A 22,839-nucleotide genomic window follows, 5' to 3' on the forward strand; every position below is an offset into this window, starting at 1 on the left:
ACTCAGTTTCCTTGCGTCTTCTCCTGGAATTTATATCTTGCAAATATAGGATTTGCTTTCGGGGTGAGGTATTCTGACAATCTGTCGTAGTATGTTTTTAGCAACTTAGCTTAATCTTCAGTCAGTGTCCACGTGTTGCTGATGTCCCGTCCTTTGTCGCCGATCCACAGCAAAAGAAAGCTGCATTTTTCCTCTTCTGCTCTCTGTTTGAGCGGTCCTGTGAACATGAGTTCTGCATGTTGCTTGAATCTCCGCCACGCATCTGGTAGATTAGATGAATCCCAGTCCATCTTCGGGGTAGGTACGCCAAACGCTTCCATTGTTGACTTCTTCCCCGCCTTTTTTTTTTCTTTTTTTTTCTCGACTAGTTTTATTTTTTTGTATTTTTTCGCGGGTCCGTCGTCTTATTACTTTCACTCTGACACCATGTTGTGATTAGCTATACACGAGAAGTATTATAAACTAATCTTGATAACAACTGGACGTAGAAAGCTCTTAATTCTCAGTTTAGCCCGGGAGCTCTTTATTTATTTTACTTCTTGGTCGAACACAGGCATCTCCTCCACTTCCTGTTAGTGAAGTGCCATACATCCTGTTATAGCAGTAAGGAACAGACTGTCACAATAAAGGTTTCAGCTGTAAACATTACACAATTGACCACTAAATAGTAACACCCGAATAAGTTTTTCAACTTGTTTAAGTCGGGGTCCACATTAATCAATTAATGGTAAATTCATGGTTGGCCGAGATGTTCTTACAAGATGTAGTTTCTCTTTAAATATCCTTCTTGAAAATGGCCTTGCAAATATATGTGTTGTCTTGTCTAATCGTAAAAGATGCAGACGAGGCGTGTTGGCTGACTTCTTAAAGTTACTCCACACCGGCATGTCTACATTAAAAACTACTGCGCATGATCTCCACTATTGTGGCATGCTGGGTAATGGAGTTCTTATGTTACCTGGCTCATACATCACTATAGATCTGCCTTAGGCTATCTAGAAGGCCTTACTGACAACAACGCGTGATCTGATTGGCTATTGCAACTGTCTATCATTGTATGTCCCCGGTGCACTGCCCGCGATGCTGAATCTTAAGGCTCGAGCAGATTTGGTACAGCATGGCAACATAAGCTGAATTCTGATTGGATAATAACTCTATAAACTACAAACAACAGCGCTGGAAGGAGCATAATATGACATGAAGAGAATATGAATACTATTCCCTAAATACTAGATATTTAGGGAAAGTAAATTAAAAATTTCTTTTATCTTTAATTATGATCATGATTTCTGGTTATGTTTGGCCAGCATAGAAGGCCTTGCTGGTCCTGATGTCCCACCACAGAAAATTTAAAGCTCCCACTCTGTTATAGTAGACGATGGTTTGGTCACAGGCATATTTGGGAGCCCCAAGGAAAAGCCTCATTACAAAAACACTATAGTTATTTACCATGTTGTTAGAAAATGTCATGACATATCGCACAATGAGCATCACATATATTTTACTGTAATTGATTAATTAAAAAAACATTAATTAACATTTATTTTTTTATTTTTTTTATTCAAATTTTCTTTACAATTTCAAGCGCTTTAATATTCACATATATGTGACGTAACGTGTCACTTTCCAATCTCCTGCATTCTCCAATGTTGTAGAGCATCAATATTTGGTGTCACTGAGAACAACGATGACACTGTTTCATTTTATGAAAAACTCCAAACCGCATCAGTTTGTTGTGGTCTTCCTGAATCAAATGTAGTAACATATAAAGTTCTGTTGCATTGTGATGTATTTTATATGTGTTTTTTTTTATTTTTAAATACTAGTTTTAAATAGGAAAAATAAAGTTTTTAATTGTTTTTAAGGGATGTTTGGGAAACTTTCAGATGTTTGTGATTAATATTGATAGGATGTCTTTCATCAAGCCATTCAGCCAACAGCTGTTGAAAAGCACCATCATCCAAACTATACATATAATTTTGTTGTTTGGAAGAGTACCTTTTAAAAACCCTTGCCCCTTCTGAAAGTGTCAAGTGGCACTGAGATGGGCATAAATTCCTGAAAGCCCAGATGGTCCTAAGGGGATCGCTGAGCGCTGGGTTTTATTTTTGGTACACTATAGCAGGGGTTCTTAACCTTTTGACCCAACTTTTCCAGTACAGTGGGCCCTGGGGCCCACTCAAATATTATTACTGAATTAGCAATTTACTCTTGATTAAAATTATATTAAATAATTATAGCTAACCTCCTTGCAGTTTAACAGGTGTAAGCCTTGTTAAATGATATAAAACCATGTCTTATACACAAAGAGTATTCTTAACACTAAACAGCACGTACAACATGCCAAACAAGGCAATCAGCTTAACAAAGCTGATTCCAAAAACTAATATTAATCAAATGCTCTGGAAGGAACTGACTCATAATGAGCTGATATAAATAAATGTACTTACAATCAATAAACCCACTTTTTTATCTCTCTGAAGACATTATTCCTCTCTCCCACAGTGTCCATTACAATCAATTACAATAAAACCTTGTTAAACGCTAAAACGTTATGACAGACCGCCTTAAAAAAACGGAATAGAATTTAATTTTTTTTTACTGAATGAGACACCCAGAATGTACATGACAATGAAGAATGTGGGGTTTACAATATTAACTATGAACGATAAAACATGGAATATTGACAATATATGAACGTCACACCCCCCCTCGATCAACATATTTTACAATCAAGCAAAACGCAACAAACACAGCAAAATATGAATGCAAAGGGTAAAAAAACCCCACCTACAATCTGATATATCTGATATATCATTAAGCTTTAGAACTTTGTTGTAAAAATCTCCTTCCGCGTCTGTCCCTGACACCCGCAGTTCAGGCTTGCCGCTCTGGAAACACTTTGTGGAAACGCTCCCCACCCATACTGCTTGGTGCCTCGTCTGAGCTGCTATGACTTAGATTACCATAGTAACTAATTAGATTACCATAGTAACTAGTATATCATGCAAAAGTGCATATTCTAACCACTGAAATAGTTTGTATAGTTCAAGATTTACGGTCATTTGGCAGCTACAGTTTCCATTTTAAAGATTAAAAAAAATTATTTGGGAATGGCCAGCGGGCCAGATTGAAAAGCATGTAGCCCCCGGGCCTTAATTTGCCCAGTTCTGTTTTAAGACAAACCAAAGAGTCCAGTTGTGATCGATTGAATGCCCAGAGAATATATCACAACAATTAGGTTGATAAATGAAAGAGAAACATTAAAATACATTAGAACGAACATGGATAAACGTTGGCACTAGTGTGGGCTCGCAGCTCTCATGCTGTTATGCCATGGAACTAGGGGTGTAACGACACGAAAGTTTCATGTCACTGTCATCACAATTATTAAGGTATTGTAGAATGTGCTCAAAGTTTACTGATATACACATTGAAAGCTTTTAACCAAGTAGTATTTAAAAAAAATGTTTTATAAAAAATAGACACACAATATACTTTTGTGGCAGAATAAACATGAAATATTTGTCTGACTTTATAGAGACATATTATTTTACTTTTAATGTTCAAATGTGTTCATCTTTGTTTTCGTTTTAATTCGTAGAGGTTTTAGTGTATTTTTTAGTGATAAAGAAAATATGGGTATTGGATGTCACTTTCAGTTTATGTGACGTCACGCGAGTTCGTGTTTCTGTTGTCAATATTCTTACCAGTATAGATAATTCACTCTGTATTAAGAGTGCACAACAGGTTTAATTTAACAGAAATAATAACCGTTGGGAATATTACTGCGGTTTATCATCATACCGTTTATCGTTAAAATTCATACATCCAACACAGCAAAAAGTGGTGGAATTGCTTCATAACGTACACCAATGGCGCACTACAAGCTAAACACATATTGTACATGGTTTCAATTTTTTCAAAACTGCAGATGAGGGTAAAACTAGTTATGAAAGAGCAATTGGACAACGTTTAGCTAAGAATTGTAGCTATCATTGAATATATAAACCAAGAACAAAAGTAAAGTAGAGTTATTTTTGGATTGTTTAGTCATGATAGAACAGTTACAATAAAACGTTATGCTATAAAAACTGTGTTTGGAAAAGCATATGATTTTGCTCACCGGTTTAACAGGAATGCAGCAACCAAAGCATCCGTTTTTAAATGATTGTTTGTGTGTGTGTGTGTGTGTGTGTGTGTGTGTGTGTGTGTGTGTGTGTGTGTGTGTGTGTGTGTGTGTGTGTGTGTGTGTGTGTGTGTGTGTGTGTGTGTTTGTGTGTGTGTGTGTGTCTGTGTGTGAGTGTGTGTGAGACTGTGTGTGTGTGCGTGTGTGTGTGTGTGTGCACTCTAAGGGCATGTGTGCGTGCACGAGCCAACCGCAAGTGACAGCCATTGAATGTTATCCTTTTTTCTTGGGCCAACAAGCATTTTTATTCAATGTGATAAGTAATTGTGAACAATTAATAGATTAAAAACCAGTGTTCTAAACCACTACTGGTAAGTTTTGTTGTTTTTATTTTTTGACTTAAATCATTTAACTCAGACCAAGTTGCAAACAGCCCATTTAAGTGAAAATCAGGGTAAGATCACACAAATGTCCAATGTACAAATATCACAATGAGCCCTTTAAAGCAAGAGGTACCCAACCCTTAGTCTATGGCCCAGGGCCACATAATACATAAAAATCATATCCATATATTTATTTGTCTAGCGGGTATCTTATTTTGAAAAATCCATTCTTCAAGCTGTCACACTACATTTAGTATTGAGCTTTTTTGATCATTATGTGCTGCTAGGTAAGTTAAAACATGAGCCAAAAACAAACGTCACTGGAGATCTGTTTTGAAAGGAGAGAAGGGGCCAACGATGGGACAACAGAAGGGTCTCAGAGTGCCAAGAAACAGAAAACTGTTTTTTTAAAAGAAAATATCAGATCAGTCAGTCAAATGACGGTTTCTACTTATCACCCCTTGCTCTGTAAATTATACTGTGCTAAACTTGCTAATAAAGCCATGAAACCCTTAAAACCCCTTGGCCACATCAAGACCAAGCAATAAAAGACAAGCCGTTACAATATTTTTGTACGAAAAAAATGTGAACATGCAGGACAAGCAATTATTGAGGAACACCACTTCAACTAATGGTTCTATTGAAATATCATTCTTAGTGACTGACCTCATTGCTAAAGCTAAGAAGCCCTTCATAATAGGCGACTCGGCTCATCTTGCCTGCTGTTAATGACATTTGCAGTGACATTTTGGTGAAGCTGTAAGAAAAGATGTGATCATGTGAGTTATCAACCACATCAAACAACATGCCCAAAACTCACGCTTGTTCGAGCATCTGTGTGAGGAAATGAAGGCAGAGCACAAGACTCTTCAAGAAGGTAGATGGCTTTCTACAGATTGCTGGCTAGAGATATTGAGTTATGAGAGCCGATTCAGAAATTTATTTTGTAGAAACAATCACCTTCAAGAAGAAGAGGAGTTGGTTGATATTGCAAATGATGGAGGACTTAAAAGTTATATTTGACACAAGTTCTAACCTCTTTGCATTCTGGATTAAAGTGATGTAGAATATATTGGCATCGCTATAAGAGCACTAAATAGCATATATTTGTAAAACTGGGTTTTCTGCAGGCACAGTAACTAAAAGAAGATTAAGGAGTTCACTGGATATACAGTAAGCAACATACTTTGAGTGTCACTGTCTCCCAAGATGTAGCAGTCTAGTTGCAGAGAGAAGAACAGGGGTTCTACTGGTTTTATATCAAGACACATTTATATTGGTGTAATAATAGTGTAATAATTGGTCTGATACATGTAATGTATTTTTCCTAATTGGATTATATTGCAACAGAATCTTGTGAAACTCTTGACAGATATGAGATTGCATTTACTTTGTTCTCACGGTTTCTATACATGCAGCTGTCTACAAAGTGGCAAACGTCATTAATTATTTTTCAGGAGCATCAAGACGGAAAATATGGTATTGAAAATATGAAATGTACCAGAGCAGTACCACCAAATTCTTCAATTTAAAATTTGCACAAATAATTTCTTTTTTAAAGGCAGGAGAATTATTTCCATTCCCATGTACAGTATAGGATCCGCACTTATGTAAACATTGGTAACTAATCAAAGACTTGACTCTCAAGGGGTTTTTACATGCGAGGAGGGTACAAGAAAAGACTCAGGACACAGGGTCTAAGTCCTGGATAGGGTGAGTAAGTGGGTGTTTTGGTAGGACTGCAGGGAGTGTTCTCCCCAAGGCCTCGGTTGTCCAGGTTTAAAAGTTGCATGGAAACAGCTATCAAAGCCTATAAACCATAGGAATGTGGGGTAGGTGTTTAAGCTTGTGTGTGTGTGTGTGTGTGTGTGTGTGTGTGTGTGTGTGTGTGTGTGTGTGTGTGTGTGTGTGTGTGTGTGTGTGTGTGTGTGTGTGTGTGTGAGTGTGTGTGTGTGTGTGGATTGTAGAATAGAACACAGCATCATCATCCAACTGTATGGTGTCAGTCAGAAGTGAGAAAAAAATGTACAACACAACACAGCCAGGCATTAGAGGAAGTGATTTCTTCTACAAACGCCCGGACAAAACGATTGAATCTTCAAATTAATAGACAGAAAAATTACATTGCCTGCTTGATAGTGAAACCAAATCCTGACTGAACGCCTTAACTTGTTATCAGTTTTCTAATGAGATGGCCTTCTTAATTCGGCCTTATCATAGCCAAAGCCAAGTATAGATATTATCAGCATTGCGCTCAAAGCTATTCACGGCAAATAGTTGGGCCAAGGCTGTTCTCTTTACCATGTAGCCAAAGTGTTACCAAACCCTTGCAAACCCCAAAATTGAGTTGTGAGCAAATGCATGGTAACTTTAAGTCGCATAAACTTGTGTGCACATGTACAGTATATACAGATAGACACTTGCACACGCTAATTTTTGCGCCAACTGACATTTTCAGTAACCACAGCCGCTCCAGTCCTTCACACTGTCGCAACTCTGTAAGACAGTGTAACTGTAGAACTTTCACTCAGAGTGCTTTCCCATTTCGCCAAGAACAAAGCCAAGATCTTATTTTTGGGAGCAGCAGACAGAGTAGCACTCTGCTTTGTACTATGTATTTAGTGTTATCGATGTTTGTGAAATAATGTTTTAGTTTTTTTCAAGTTTTCTATTTCGAGTTATAAAAAAAAAGTGATTTTAAAAACATGAAAAAAGGAACACTTTCTTGATTAGCAGAGCTATTTAATAAAATGATAAAAAGTATGCTGAATGACTTGACAAGTTGCACTTTGCAATGCATGTAACTGATATCTCTGGCAAGAGGGTGTTAGAATTCAAAATATGATCATCATGCCTTTGTAAGTTTGCATTACATATCTGTAAATTCCAAGCAAAACAAATACAATTACAGTGAAAATATTCCACATCGCAACTACCCTGTACAACTATATATTTTCCTGGACAGGACTCACCTTTCGTAACTGGGCACATTGGCTATCACCAGAATCTTCTTCTCATTTCCTCCCATGTCTCTCATGGGTGTAATGGAGACCCTCCTCCGTTTTCTTCTCAAGCTTTAAATAGGCTTTCTTTTGGATCTTGCGTTTACTCTAACACAATACTTACACCAAGTCGCTGTAGGCTAATTCATCCAGTGTGTCTATTAGACAGATCCGAGGAAAAAGTCTAGCTGCTTGTGACACTCTGCAGTGGGAGCCACAGATGTCTAGGGAAAAGGACGGGGGAGGAGAAGGGGTGTGTGTTTGGCGGATGAGAGGACAGGGTGGCAGGTGTGGGCCGAGGAGGAGGGGTGGGGTTAGTGTCCTCAGGGAATCAGGAACCATAGGCAGGCACAGAGCAGATAAAGTGTTCCAGGGAATGTGGCTTGTTATAATAGAGTGTGTGGAATGTCAGTGTCTCTGCAAGAGGTGAGAGATGAAAGCCAGAGAGAGTGGGTGAGATAATGGGCGGTTGGCAGGAGTGCTTACTTAAGGCTGAAATTAGCGAATGGCTTTGGTTTTTCAGTTCTCAATGTGTTTACAGTTCAGTTTCACACTTTTGACAATCACTTATCATCACTGTGACGGCTTCTTCGGACTCTCTGATCCAATCTAAAAAAAAAATGGAAGAACAACCAAAATAGCAGTAAAATCCATGGATGACCTTAGTAGATTATGAAAACAATTTTACTTATTCCATGTTTACTTGCAGAAGTGCAGACGTACACAATGTAAGCATGTACGAATTATGAAAAAATTATACAGTACATATGAATCACTGTAGCTGTGTCTCAATCCTAAGGCCCAACCCATACCGTGGACTAAGTGTGGGTCCCGGCGAGAGTCCTCCAGCAGCGGTTAGACCGATATGAAATGTGACTGTCTAGCCTATGGGACACTTCCTGTTTACGTTTGTTGTCCCCGCCTTTAGATTTACGTCAACGTATCTGATGCCCAGTCACGCGATGTTGAATAATGACAAACTGAAGAGAAGAATGTCAAATCGTTTTTTTGTGTTCTCTTGGTTCTTTACCTTTGAAGTGAATTAATTAACTAATATTATGTTCTACAAATGCTGAATCTTTATATTCAACTTGGAGAAAGCGAACCACCAGGTTTAAGTAAATAGCGTTTGAGCCCATAATATAATAAGGAGCCTTATTTGGACATTCACATGTGGACTGGAATTAACTCTCTCACGAGAAGAAGCAATAATGTATTTAAATTTTTTTAATGAGCATCCAAACTGGTATATCCATTCTTTGTGTCATTTATTTTTGCTCTATTGTTGTCCAAGTCCTCCTCCTTGATTATTCTGCACAGCAACACAAAAACAGACAAGTTAAACGCAAGATCACAATAATCATTAATAAAAGTAAAAATGTTCAAATAACATGCAAATGTACACACAAAAACAGCATTGATGCACACATTTACAATACTTCATTATTCCAGCCACACATTATTCGAACATATCTTAGTCAACATATTGCAGTCTAAAAAGGAAAATAAAAGATGTCAGGCTTTACTTTTAAATGTTGAAAAAAAGCTCCGGGCACCAAGCTGTCTGTAATGGCCAGATATACGGCTCTCCCTCGGGGTAAAGAGAGGGGTAACGAGCACGGAGGTCGCTCAACATTACGATAGTAGAGGTCTTGTATTTTAACACAAATTTATATCACTACTGACATCCCAGCTTGACATGTTGACATGCTTTCAGCTGTTTTAAATTAATAAATAAAGGTATACTTACATGTTTAAGCTGCTCTTTCTCGAAAATGATTTTACGAGTTGAGCGTGCAAAGGATTTTGGGATATGAAAGGACGCAAAGTGCAGACAGATGCAACCTTTCTGCTAATGGGAGAAAAGGACACATCAGTTGGACAGATTCGAAGGACACTTTGAATTTTTTAAAATTGGGACAGCCTTCACGCACCACGATGACATCAGTACCCCATAGATGCACACTGCAAATGATGCAGCGGGAGAATTGAGACACAGCTTATGTCTGGTTCGACAGGTTACAAGCAGAATTATTAACCAATTTGACATTTATTTAGCACGATTAGCAATTAGCAAGGCACGTTTATTTATAAACAACGATTCGTACACGAGGAAATTGAGAGGGCCATTACAGTAGTCTAACCTGCTGGAGACAAAGGCGAAGATTAATTTTTCTAAGTCTGATTTACAAGACAATTGTTATGTCTTAGACGGGGGGAAGGAGACGGCACAACAGCGGAAGTACAACTCAATATATATATTTATTGAGAGATTGATGATTATGTAGGGTGTTATGCTTCAATGTGTTTGAATGTGAACTATGTGCTGGGATTAACATATGAAGATACCGTAAGGGGTGTTGTCAAGCATGTTGAATGAGGGCATCCAAATCCAGAGGGAAGAGGCAAGGAAGTCCGGGGTCCAAAAGGGGTCATGGTGCAGGAGAGTGCGTCCAAAGTCCAGGCAGGGCGTCGGTGGATCAGGAGGGCAATCTGGGTCCAGGGGAAAAGGCAGCAGAAGCTGAGACACGGGACTGTGGAAGAAATGGGAGACGAAGATGATCAGACCGGGACACAAAGAAACAAGCTACGGGAGATAATACTGGTGGGAAGTCAGAGACGTGAAGCTTACTGCGAACAGGGCTACGTTCCGACGAGGAGTAGTCAGCGGCGAGTTTCTTTATCCTGTCGTCTGTAATCACTGCCAGGTGTGCTGATTGAAGATTGCCTCCGGTTGCGGCGGCGTGTGGGTGCGGTCTGCGCAGCGCGTGTGGGGGCGTGTCTGGATGCGCTCACAGTGGAGCCGCTGAGTGCTCCCGCAGAAGAGGGAGAAACAGGCTGCGTGTGCGTCGTAACAACAATATTCCTTTGATTTTTGCCAATGTTTTTAGGTGGTAAAAAGCTCCAGATGTTATTGACTTAATGGGGCTTTTAAATTCCATTAAAGCAGGCAAGGTTAATTATACGTACATGTCCTTCAAAATTGACGTCGAAACAACTTTGCAAAAACTGTTATAAATTTAAATAACGTTGATGTCCAACATTGGATCCACGTTGTTGGTTGGGAAATGACCCAATTTAAAGGTTAAAATAATGTCAAAACCCAACATTGATTAAATATCGTCAAAAAGCATGTTGTTTCAACATTATGTTTGAATTGCTCAGGACCTAATTCAATAAGTTTTCAATGTCTTGTGCCTGCTGGGGTATTGCCCCCAGATTTCCAACATAATCCTTATGTTTCAGGGAGAGAGTCTCAGTGTGGGTAGTAATTGTGTGTATGAGTTAAAATCTAACAAAGTCATCATTATTGAATGGACAATGTTATTTTGTATAGGTTTAATGTTTGTTTTAGTGGTCCTCTGGAAATCTACAACTGACAAGCTATAGCAGGATAATTAATTCCATTCCCACTCAGTTCCTTTTTAACCCTACATCTCATATTACAACACAAATGCCCTGAGCCAAGCCAACTGCTACACTCTGTGATCGGCTCATTGTTGCCTTGACGGGGGATTATTCCCTTGTGATGTTTTGCACACAATAAAATGTGTCAATCAGAAGAAGACTTTGATTACTCAGATTATAAATCCACAGACAATGATTCACATAATTCACACAATAGTATATTTTCTTTTAAAAATAGTTGCTCAACAGAAACAAGCCACTCATTTTTATTTGCAACACTTCATGTATAATCTTCAGTATAGCACAATGGTATTGTATGATTTAATTGCGGCAGCCATAAATTGAGGAACGTCACACAAATACATTTGTGTAGGATGCAACATTTATTAAATGTTGCTCCTTCTTCATATTTACTACTAATCACTCGTTCATGCCATAAAGTTTGAAACTTAAATTTTGTCATTTGAAATTTGTTCACTCTTAAGAATATTTCAAAATGGTAACACGGGGGCTGAGGATCGAACCCGCAAACTTCAGGTCGGGGGGAAACTACTCTGCCACATGAGCCATGCCCCACAAGATAAAGGTAAAACACATAATTATCTAATTTAATTAAAGTAGTAGACATTATAAAAATCATTTGCTCATAGTCAATAAGTTAGAAAAAGTTAAGACATTCAAGCAAAGACAAATACAAATAATAAGTAAATACATTGAGAATGAATGTATAAACACGGAGTACATTTTTTTTGCATAACACATTTTCTGAATATACTGTATATTAAGCAATGACATATTGGTGATGACCAATGAAGGGTTAGTTAGGTTATTTTAATAGTACCCAAAGTTAAACTAATTTTTATTACAGGTCATGCCTTGTGAGGGGGAAGTCAACACCGTGTATGGTAGGGACAGTGTGCTGCTGACCTCAACTAGGGATGTTGTGGATCGGTGGGAGGATTACTTCAAAGACCTCCTCAATCCCACCTACTCGTCTTCTAATGAGGAAGCAGTACCTGTGGACTCTGTGGCGGGCTCTCCTATTTCTGGGGCTGATGTCCCCGAGATAGTTAAGAAGCTCCTTAGCGGCAGGGCACCAGAAGATAAGATCATACTTGCCAACCCTCCCGTTTTTACCGGGAGACTCCCGGTATTCAGCGCCTCTCCCGATAACCTACCGGCAGAAATTTTCTCCCGACAAACTCCCGATATTCAGCCAGAGCTGGAGGCCACGCCCCCTCCAGTTCAATGCGGACCTGAGTCGGGACAGCCTGTTCTCATGTCCGCTTTCCCACAATATGAACAGTTTGCCTGCCCAATGACGTCATAACTGTAGAATGATCGAGGGTGAGTTCTTGGTTTCTTATGTGGGTTTATTGTTAGGCAGTTTCATTAACGTCCTCCCAGCGCAGTAACAACACACAACAACAGCAGTCACGTTTAGTCTACCGTAAAGCAGTTTGTCTGCCGTAAATAGCAATGTTGTGACACTCTTTAAACAGGACAATAATGCCATCTACTGGATAGCCTCTAGAACACTGAAATTCAAGTATTTATTTTATTTATATGTATAATAAAATAAATATATATATATATATATATACATATATATATATATATATATATATATATATATATATATATATATATATATATATATATATATATATATATATATATATATATATATATATATAGCTAAAATTCACTGAAAGTCAAGTATTTCATACATACATATATATATACATACATACATACATACATATATATATCCATCCATCCATTTCTACCGCTTATTCCCTTCGGGGTCGCGGGGGGCGCTGGAGCCCATCTCAGCTACAATCGGGCGGAAGGCGGGATACACCCTGGACAAGTCGCCACCTCATCACAGGGCCAACACAGATAGACAGACAACATTCACACTCACATTCACACACTACGGCCAATTTAGTGTTGCCAATCAACCTATCCCCAGGTGCATGTCTTTGGAGGTGGGAGGAAGCCGGAGTACCCGGAGGGAACCCACGCAGTCACGGGGAGAACATGCAAACTCCACACAGAAAGATCCCGAGGCCGGGATTGAACTCACGACTACTCAGGACCTTCGTATTGTGAGGCAGACGCACTAACCCCTCTGCCACCGTGCTGCCCTATATATATATATATATATATATATATATATATATATATATATATATATATATATATATATATATATATATATATATATATATATATATATATATATATATATATATATATATATATATATATATATATATATATATATATGAAAAACTTGAGTTGGTGAATTCTAGCTTAAATATATTACCATCAGGGTTATTCATCAAATCAAAGAAGCCTGTTATACTACTCCGGGATACGATATGGCGGCGTCTGCGGGATGTCAAAGAGGTCGCGGATACAGGAGTTCCAATGGGTGTCAATTTGGTGACCACTAGGCTCAGTGGGGTCACTAGTCTAATCATAGCACAAAGCCCAACAGCTGACGTGGGGATTCTAATGTACAATCTGTGTTTTCCACAATACCAAAATACGTCAGCTCGTGCCCAAGGGCCTACATGTATTTTCGAACCATTTAACATATTGGTGCACCAGGAAGGGTCAATGTCTCCCAATTTGTTGGGAGACAAAGATGGGCTTGTGAAACTGAAAAAGAGGAGTCATCTTTGTCAAAACAGGTAAGAAATCAGTCAGTCGGGGATCAATTCCAAATTGTTCACTTATTTCAATGACAACTACAAAACCCAAAACCAGTGAAGTTGGCACGTTGTGTTAATCGTAGATAAAAACAGAATACAATGATTTGCAAATCCTTTTGAATTTATATTCAATTGAATAGAGTGCAAAGAAAAGATATTTAATGTTCAAACTGAGAAACGTCCTTTCTTTTTGCAAATAATCATTAATTTGGAATTTAATGGCAGCAACACATTGCAAAAAAGTTGGCACAGGGGCATTTTTACCACTGTTACATGGCCTTTCCTTTTAACAACACTCAGTTAATGTTTGGGAACTGAGGAGACCAATTTTTTTAAGCTTTTCAGGTGAAATTCTTTTCCCCCTTAAGTTGTTCAACAGTCTCCGTTGTGATATTTTACGCTTCATATTGCGCCACAAATTTTCAATGGGAGACAGGTCTGGATACAGTCAGGCCAGTCTAGTACCCAAACTATTTTATTATGAAGCCACACTGTTATAACTCGTAGCTTGGCATTGTCTAGCTGAAATAAGCAGGGGCGTCCATGAAAAAGACCTTGCTTGGATGGCAACTATGATGCTCCAAAACCTGTATGTACAAACTGTACCTTTCAGCATTAATGGTGCCTTCACAGATGTGTAAGTTACAGATGCCTCGGGCATTAATACACCCCCATACCATCACAGATGCTGGCTTTTGAAATTTGCACCTATAACAATCCGGACAGTTATTTTCCTCTTTGTTCCGGAGGATACGACGTTCACAGTTTCCAAAAACTATTTAAAATGTGGACTAGTCAGACCACAGAAAACTTTTCCACTTTCCATCAATCCATCATAGATGAGCTCGGGCCCAGCGAAGCCGGCAGAGTTTCTGGGTGTTGTTGATAAATGGCTTTTGCTTTGCATAGTAGAGTTTTAACTTGCACTTACAGATGTAGCGACAAACTGTAGTTACTGACAGTGATTTTCTGAAATTTTCCTGAGCCCATGTGGTGATATCCTTTACACACTGATGTCGGTTTTTGATGCAATACCGCCTGAAGGATCGAAGATCCGTAATATCAACGCTCACGCATGCAGTGATTTCTCCAGATTCTCTTAACTTTTTGATGATATTACGGAGCGTAGATGGTGAAATCCCTAAATTCCTTGCAATAGCTCGTGAGAAATGTTGTTCTTTCAGTGTTCCACAATTTGCTCACACATTTGCTCACAAAGTGGTGACCCTCACCCAGGGGCGTCACTAGCTTTTAAGGACAGGGGGGGCTTAGCCCCCAGGAGATGCAGAGGATGCGAGCGAACATAGCGCATGAGCACAAAACTTCACAAACGGCTAACAAAGACTTAGAAATTATTAGTTATTATTATTATTTCAGTCGGTTTATTTTCAATCTGGGTTCAGTACAACAACAAACATGGGTTTGCACAGTGACATTGTGTTTACAGACTTTACATGGTGTCTGGGTTTTTCTATATATATATATATATATATATATATATATATATATATATATATATATATATATATATATATATATAAATATATATATATATATATATATATATATATATATATATATATATATATATATATATATACATATTAAGTCTTTCATTCATATATATATAAATTATATATATATATATATATATATATATATATATATATATATATATATATATATATATATATATATATATATATATATATATATACTGTATATATTCAATCAATCAATGTTTATTTATATAGCCCTAAATCACAAGTGTCTCAAAGGGCTGTACAAGCCACAACGACATCCTCGGTACAGAGCCCACATACGGGCTAGGAAAACTCACCCCAGTGGGACGTCAATGTGAATGACTATGAGAAACCTTGGAGAGGACCGCATATGTGGGTAACCCCCCCCCCCCCCCCTCTAGGGGAGACCGAAAGCAATGGATGTCGAGTGGGTCTGACATAATATTGTGAAAGTCCAACACATCAGCGAAAGTCCAGTCCATAGTGGGGCCAGCAGGAACCATCCCGAGTGGAGACGGGTCAGCAGCGTAGAGATGTCCCCATCTGATGAACAGGCTAGCGGTCCACCCCGGGTTTGAAGCAGAGTAGAAAAGAAAAGAAAAGAAAAGAAACGGCAGATCAACTGGTCTAAACAGGGAGTCTATTTAAAGGCTAGAGTATACAAATGAGTTTTAAGATGAGACTTAAATGCTTCTACTGAGGTAGCATCTCTAACTTTTACCGGGAGGGCATTCCATAGTATTGGAGCCCGAATAGAAAACGCTCTATAGCCCGCAGACTTTTTTTGGGCTCTGGGAATCACTAATAAGCTCTTCGAACGCAGATTTCTTGCCGGGACATATGGTACAATACAATCGGCAAGATAGGCAGGAGCTTGACTGTGTAGTATTTTATACGTAAGTATTAAAACCTTAAAGTCGCATCTTAGGTGCACAGGAAGCCAGTGCAAGTGAGCCAGTATAGGCGTAATATGATCAAACTTTCTTGTTTTTGTCAAAAGTCTAGCAGCCGCATTTTGTACCATCTGTAATCTTTTAATGCTAGACATAGGGAGGCCCGAAAATAAAACGTTACAGTAATCGAGACGAGATGTAACGAACGCATGGATAATGATCTCAGCATCGCTTGTGGACAAAATGGGACGAATTTTAGCGATATTACGGAGATGAAAGAAGGCCGTTTTAGTAACACTCTTAATGTGCGACTCAAACGAGAGAGTTGGGTCGAAGATAATACCCAGATTCTTTACAGAGTCACCTTGTTTAATTGTTTGGTTGTCAAATGTTAAGGTGGTATTTTTAAATAGATGTCGGTGTTGAGCAGGACCGATAATCAGCATTTCCGTTTTCTTAGCGTTGAGTTGCAAAAAGTTAGCGGACATCCATTGTTTAATTTCATTAAGACACGCCTCCAGCTGACTACAATCCGGCGTGTTGGTCAGTTTTAGGGGCTTGTAGAGTTGGGTGTCATCAGCATAACAGTGAAAGCTAACACCGTATTTGCATATGATGTCACCTAGCGGCAGCATGTAAATACTAAAGAGTGCAGGGCCAAGAACCGAACCCTGGGGAACTCCGCACGTTACCTTAACATAGTCCGAGGTCACATTGTTATGGGAGACACACTGCATCCTGTCAGTAAGATAAGAGTTAAACCAAGACAAGGCTAAGTCTGTCATCCAAATACGCGTTTTGATACGCTCTAATAAAATATTATGATCAACAGTATCGAAAGCGGCGCTAAGATCAAGAAGCAGCAACATAGATGAAGCATCAGAATCCATCGTTAGCAATAGATCATTAGTCATTTTTGCGAGGGCTGTCTCCGTAGAGTGATTTGCCCTGAAACCGGATTGAAAAGGTTCACAGAGATTGTTAGACGCTAAGTGTTCATTTAGCTGCTGTGCTACAATTTTTTCGAGGATTTTCGAGATAAACGGAAGGTGGGACACCGGCCGGTAGTTTACCAGGAGATCAGGATCGAGGTTAGGTCTTTTGAGTAGAGGATGAATAACCGCTTTTTTGAATGCTAGGGGAACAGTGCCAGAGGAAAGTGATAAGTTTATAATATTTAATACTGATGGACCTAATAATACAAAAAGCTCCTTGATAAGTTTCCCAGGAATTGGGTCAAGTAAACATGTTGTTTGTTTTGTCCCATTTACACATTTTGACAATTCCTCCAATGTTATTTAATCAAAGAGAGAGAAACTATTTTGGAGGGCAGTGTCCGTTGTATATACAGTCGTATTTGTGTTAATAGAACCCAGTTGTAGCTGAGATGCATTGTCTTTAATCTCTTTTCTAATGACTTAAATTTTCTTATTAAAGAAATTCATAAAGTCATCTGCTGAGTGGGTGGAGCTACTGGGAGAAGTCCCTTGTTGGGTTAGCGATGCTACCGTACTAAACAGAAATTTAGGATAATTTTTGTTGAGGTGGATGAGATTTGAGTAATATTTAGCTTTAGCTGAGGTAAGCATGCGTTTATAAGTTATTAAACTATCACACCATGCTTGATGGAAAACCTCAAGTTTAGTCGCACGCCATTTGCGTTCCAGCTTTCTACATGATAATTTCTGGGCTTTAGTTTCTTCTGTAAACCATGGGGTACGCCTTTTAGGGGCCCTTTTTTAGCTTTAGCGGTGCTACAATATCAATGGTGTCGCGCAGGGCGTCATTAAAGTTGTTAGTGAGGTTATCAATAGAGCCCACATAATTTGGGAATGGTGCCATTACCGAAGGCAGTAGGTCAGTAAGAGTCGTCGTTGTGGCAGCATTAATGTTGCGGCTGCTATAGTAGTTATTATTATTATTATTAGTTTGTTGACAATGAGTCAGAACTTCGAATTTTATAAGGTAATGGTCGGACATTACTTTAGTGTACGGGAGTATCGTAACTTTAGAGGTGGTGACACCCCTGACAAGCACTAGATCTATCGTATTACCGTTGCGATGCGTGGGTTCATTTATTATTTGTGTAAGACCACAGCTATCAATTATAGTCTGGAGCGCCACGCATGGAGGGTCCGATGGGGTATTCATATGGATATTAAAGTCCCCCATTATGATTATATTGTCGGCGTGCGTCACTAGATCGGCAACAAACTCTGAGAATTCACTGATGAAGTCCGAATAGGGCCCAGGGGTGCGGTAGATAACAGCCAGGTGGAGAGGCAGCGGTGTGACAAACCTCAAAGTGAGCACCTCAAACGAGTTATATTTATTATTTAGGTTAGGTGTAAGATTATAGTTTTCATTGTATATTAGTGCGACACCCCCTCCCCTTTTAAGAGGTCTGGCAACATGTGTATTGGTATAGCCAGGAGGAGATGCTTCATTTAGCGCAAAAAATTGTCTGGTTTGAGCCAGGTCTCGGCGAGACCAACGACGTCAAGTTTGTTGTCTCTAATGACTTCATTAACTAATAACGTTTTGGAAGATAATGATCTTATGTTTAAAAAGCCCATATTATAGATAGTGGTCTGTTTTGAGGATTGTTTGTTGAAATTATCCGAAGTAGCAATATTAATAATGTTGCGTTTATTATGCGTATTGCACTTTAAATAGTTTCGACCATATCTAGGAATTGATACGACGGGGATATTCAGATTGTTTGCTTGATGTTGCGATATACTGAACGCATCATAGTTAGCTACCTCAGTACAATGTATGTCTGCCTCTGACACGGTCACAAACGAAAAAACATTATGTGAGTTGTGTTTTATTCTAAGAGAATTGCTATGTGTGCAGGGATTATCCAGCCTGACGCCGGCTAGTTTTAGTTTAAATGGCTTCTTACCCGGAGACTCCACGTTTCTTTGGTTAGCTTTTCTCTTTGTTGTTAGCCCAGCTCGGCATCCCCGCTTCTGCTTCCGCTCGCACCGCCTATGTCGTCTCCATTAGCGGTCACCGCTAGCACTTGACTCCGCTGCTACAAAGGCCGCTCGATGTAGCCCACGAACTATTCCCATGCTAGCGAGGATGTCCACCGTACATGCATCTTTCAGTCTATAACGACCCGATCCATCCACATCCAGAATTGTCTGTCAGTCATATGTGATCACAGAGTGTTCACGCTTTGAGCCAGCCATGAAATTGACAGAAATTACGGGTGTTTTTTGCCAAATCGCTCTACACTCCCAAGAGCATTAGTGAGCTGCAGCATTCTCATGCGCCGCCATTTTGCATATATATATATATATATATATACTGTATATATATATATATATATACTGTATATATATATATATATATATATACTGTATATACCTGTGTATATATATATATATATATATATATATATATATATATATATATATATATATATATATATATATATAAAAATATATAAATATATATATATATATATGAAAGACTTAAAGGTATACTAGAGGATGTTGTGGATCATGTTGACTATTGGTCCTCCTAATTGTCAATCATTCGGTGATGTTACGTAAGGACATATATATATATATATATATATATATATATATATATATATATATATATATATATATATGTATATATATATATATATATATATATATATATATATATATATATATATATATATATATATATGTATATATATATAATCAGTGGCGTGCCGTCACTAGAGGGAAGGAAAAAAATGTAAAAAGAAAAAAAATTATAATTAAATTGTTTATATTTATCCAGTGATTATACTAAAGTTATTTTCCATTTAACTTCACCAGTTTTAGATTATTTTTATTTTTATTTTCACATTTGCCGTTCAAATACTGAGAAGAGACGGTGCGGTGATCAGCAGCCAGATGAGGCACGTCACTGATTTGTGCCTCAACATGGATTGTGCACAATGACTCGGCTAACTGCTGAGCTGCTGTGCAGTGAGACTGTATTGCTATATGAATTATATCAGCTAACTAAACTATGGCATAGTTTAGTTAGCTGAGGTATATAATGTACAGTGTATTTTGTCAAAAACTGTATGTGTGTAACGTATTTCTTGTGCTGAGCATTCATAAATCTGCTGCAAAAGACGTACTGGTTGAGGCTCGCAGTAATCCGGCCTCCTGGTGGTAGAGGGTGGTAGTGATCCCAGAGATCATTCTTCGGCCGCAGAAGAAAAAAAAACAAAAAAAATAAAGTTTGCAAGCGATTGTTTATTTCCTCCAGCCTGGACTTTTATTAAAAACATGGAGGATTACATATGTAAAATAAAACAGTTTTCTAAACTGGACTTTCAATCGAAGGAGGAGGTAGTAATTAAAGGTATACCAACGCCGGAGCTAAAAGGTTTGCTTTTGACTTTGGGACAGAAGACCCGTTCTTTTCAAACGGCGTGGTACACACGCAAAGGCTGTCCAGCAAGAAAGGTAAGACCATAATAATGTTTTTTTTATTAGATGTGCTTTTTTGTGTGCTACAGTTGTGAAAAGAATGCTGGTATGAGCTTTTAAACATAACCCGTTAACTGCTGCCAATCACATGGTGAATATATATATACATATATATATATATATATATATATATATATATATATATATATATATATATATATATATATATATATATATATACATATATATATATATATATATATATATATATATATATATATATATATATATATATATATACATATATATACATATATGTCCTTACGTAACATCACCAGTAACATATATATATATATATATATATATATATATATATATATATATATATATATATATATATATATATATATATATATATATATATATATATATATATATATATATATATATATATATATATATATATATATATATATATACACTACCGTTCAAAAGTTTCAGGTCACATTGAAATGTCCTTATTTTTAAGGAAAAGCACTGTAGTTTTCAATGAAGATCACTTTAAACTAGTCTTAACTTAAAAAAAATACACTCTATACATTGCTAATGTGGTAAATGACTATTCTCGCTACATAGGTGTATAGAGGCCCATTTCCAGCAACTATCACTCCAGTGTTCTAATGGTACAATGTGTTTGCTCGTTGGCTAAGAAGGCTAATTGATGATTAGAAAACCCTTGTGCAATCATGTTCACACATCTGAAAAAAGTTTAGCTCGTTACAGAAGCTACAAAACTGACCTTCCTTTGAGCAGATTGAGTTTCTGGAGCATCACATTTGTGGGGTCAATTAAACGCTCAAAATGGCCAGAAAAAGAGAACTTTCATCTGAAACTCGACAGTCTATTCTTGTTCTTAGAAATGAAGGCTATTCCACAAAATTGTTTGGGTGACCCCAAACTTTTGAACGGTAGTATATATATATATATATATATATATATATATATATACATATACATATATATATATATATATATATATATATATATATATATATATATATATATATATATATATGTCCTTACGTAACATCACCAGAATGATTGACAATTAGGAGGACCAATAGTCAACGTGATCCACCCAGAAATAAATAAAACAAATGGCTTATCGATAAGCCATTTAAAAAAAAAATTGTTTTAATTTTTATTTAAATGTATCATTATTCTTCTACTCATCTTTCCAGTAGAGGCCTCTCCCCTCTCACTTTCTGTGCTCCTCTGCCCTAACTCCTGCAGGTCAATAGGGGTTGTGAAGTGATTATTATTATTATCTACTGATGATAGTCATACGTGAATGAGCTCAGCTCCTGTTCTCCTCCATGTGTATAGTAGAAACACAGCTGATGCTCCAGAAGGAAGTAACCCCAAAGATAGCAAATGGTAAAAAAAAGAGTGCACATTTAACTTTATAAATAACCAGGACGATTTATGATGCATTTCAGGCTAACAAGAAACCCTGCTGTAGCCCGGGCAGGCACAGGAACTCCTAAACAGAGTGGAGGTGGAATGTGCTAAGGTTGGCCTCAGACTGAATGTAAAGAAGATTGAGGTAATCACCTATAACTTCCACCTGGACCACCCACCAATTACAACATCAGATGGCAACGCTCTGCAAGAAGTTTAATGACTTTAAATACTAGGGTTTCTGGATGAACTCCACAGAACAGGACCTTAAGGTCAGGAAAGTGCTAGCGTGGAGGGCCCTGAATGTTAAATAAATACATTATAAATGGGTTATACTTGTATAGCGCTTTTCTACCTTCAAGGTACTCAAAGCGCTTTGACAGTATTTCCACATTCACACACACATTCACACACTGATGGTGGGAGCTGCCATGCAAGGCGCTAACCAACAGCCATCAGGAGCAAGGGTGAAGTGTCTTGCCCAAGGACACAACGGACGTGACTAGGATGGTAGAAGGTGGGGATTGAACCCCAGTAACCAGCAACACTCCGATTGCTGACACAGCCACTCTACCAACTTCGCCACGCCGTCCCTGTTATGTCAAGAGTGTGGTACTCGAATCTCCCCCGACACATACTGTAAATCTGAGCCTATTCTACGCCACTGTGGAGTCTGTCCTCCTGTATGGCTGCGAAAGTTGGAACCTGACACACACCCTGCAGAAGTCCCTAGATCGGGGGTGGGCAATTAATTTTTACCGGGGGCCGCATGAGCAACCCGAGCACTGCTGGAGGGCCACATCGACAATATTTCAATTAAATTTTGCTCAATACTATTTTTGATAAACCGTAAGATAAATAATAATAATAATAATAATTAATAATAA

At 38.0% G+C, this 22,839-nt stretch overlaps 1 protein-coding gene across 1 annotated transcript in view; it reads right to left on the reverse strand.

Annotated features, from left to right (window-relative positions):
* The window catches only part of mylk4b (myosin light chain kinase family, member 4b), an 87,960-nt gene extending 80,206 nt beyond the window's left edge, over positions 1-7,754 (reverse strand). Inside the window, exon 1 of the mRNA XM_062028148.1 lies at positions 7,485-7,754. Coding sequence (XP_061884132.1) covers positions 7,485-7,549 — 65 coding nt within the window. The 5' untranslated portion in view covers positions 7,550-7,754. The remainder of the gene's footprint in view (positions 1-7,484) is intronic.
* Between the last annotated feature and the right edge of the window lie 15,085 nt (positions 7,755-22,839).

The sequence above is a fragment of the Entelurus aequoreus genome, linkage group LG19 (assembly GCF_033978785.1).
Source record: "Entelurus aequoreus isolate RoL-2023_Sb linkage group LG19, RoL_Eaeq_v1.1, whole genome shotgun sequence".
In the NCBI taxonomy this organism is placed as follows: Eukaryota; Metazoa; Chordata; class Actinopteri; order Syngnathiformes; family Syngnathidae; genus Entelurus; species Entelurus aequoreus.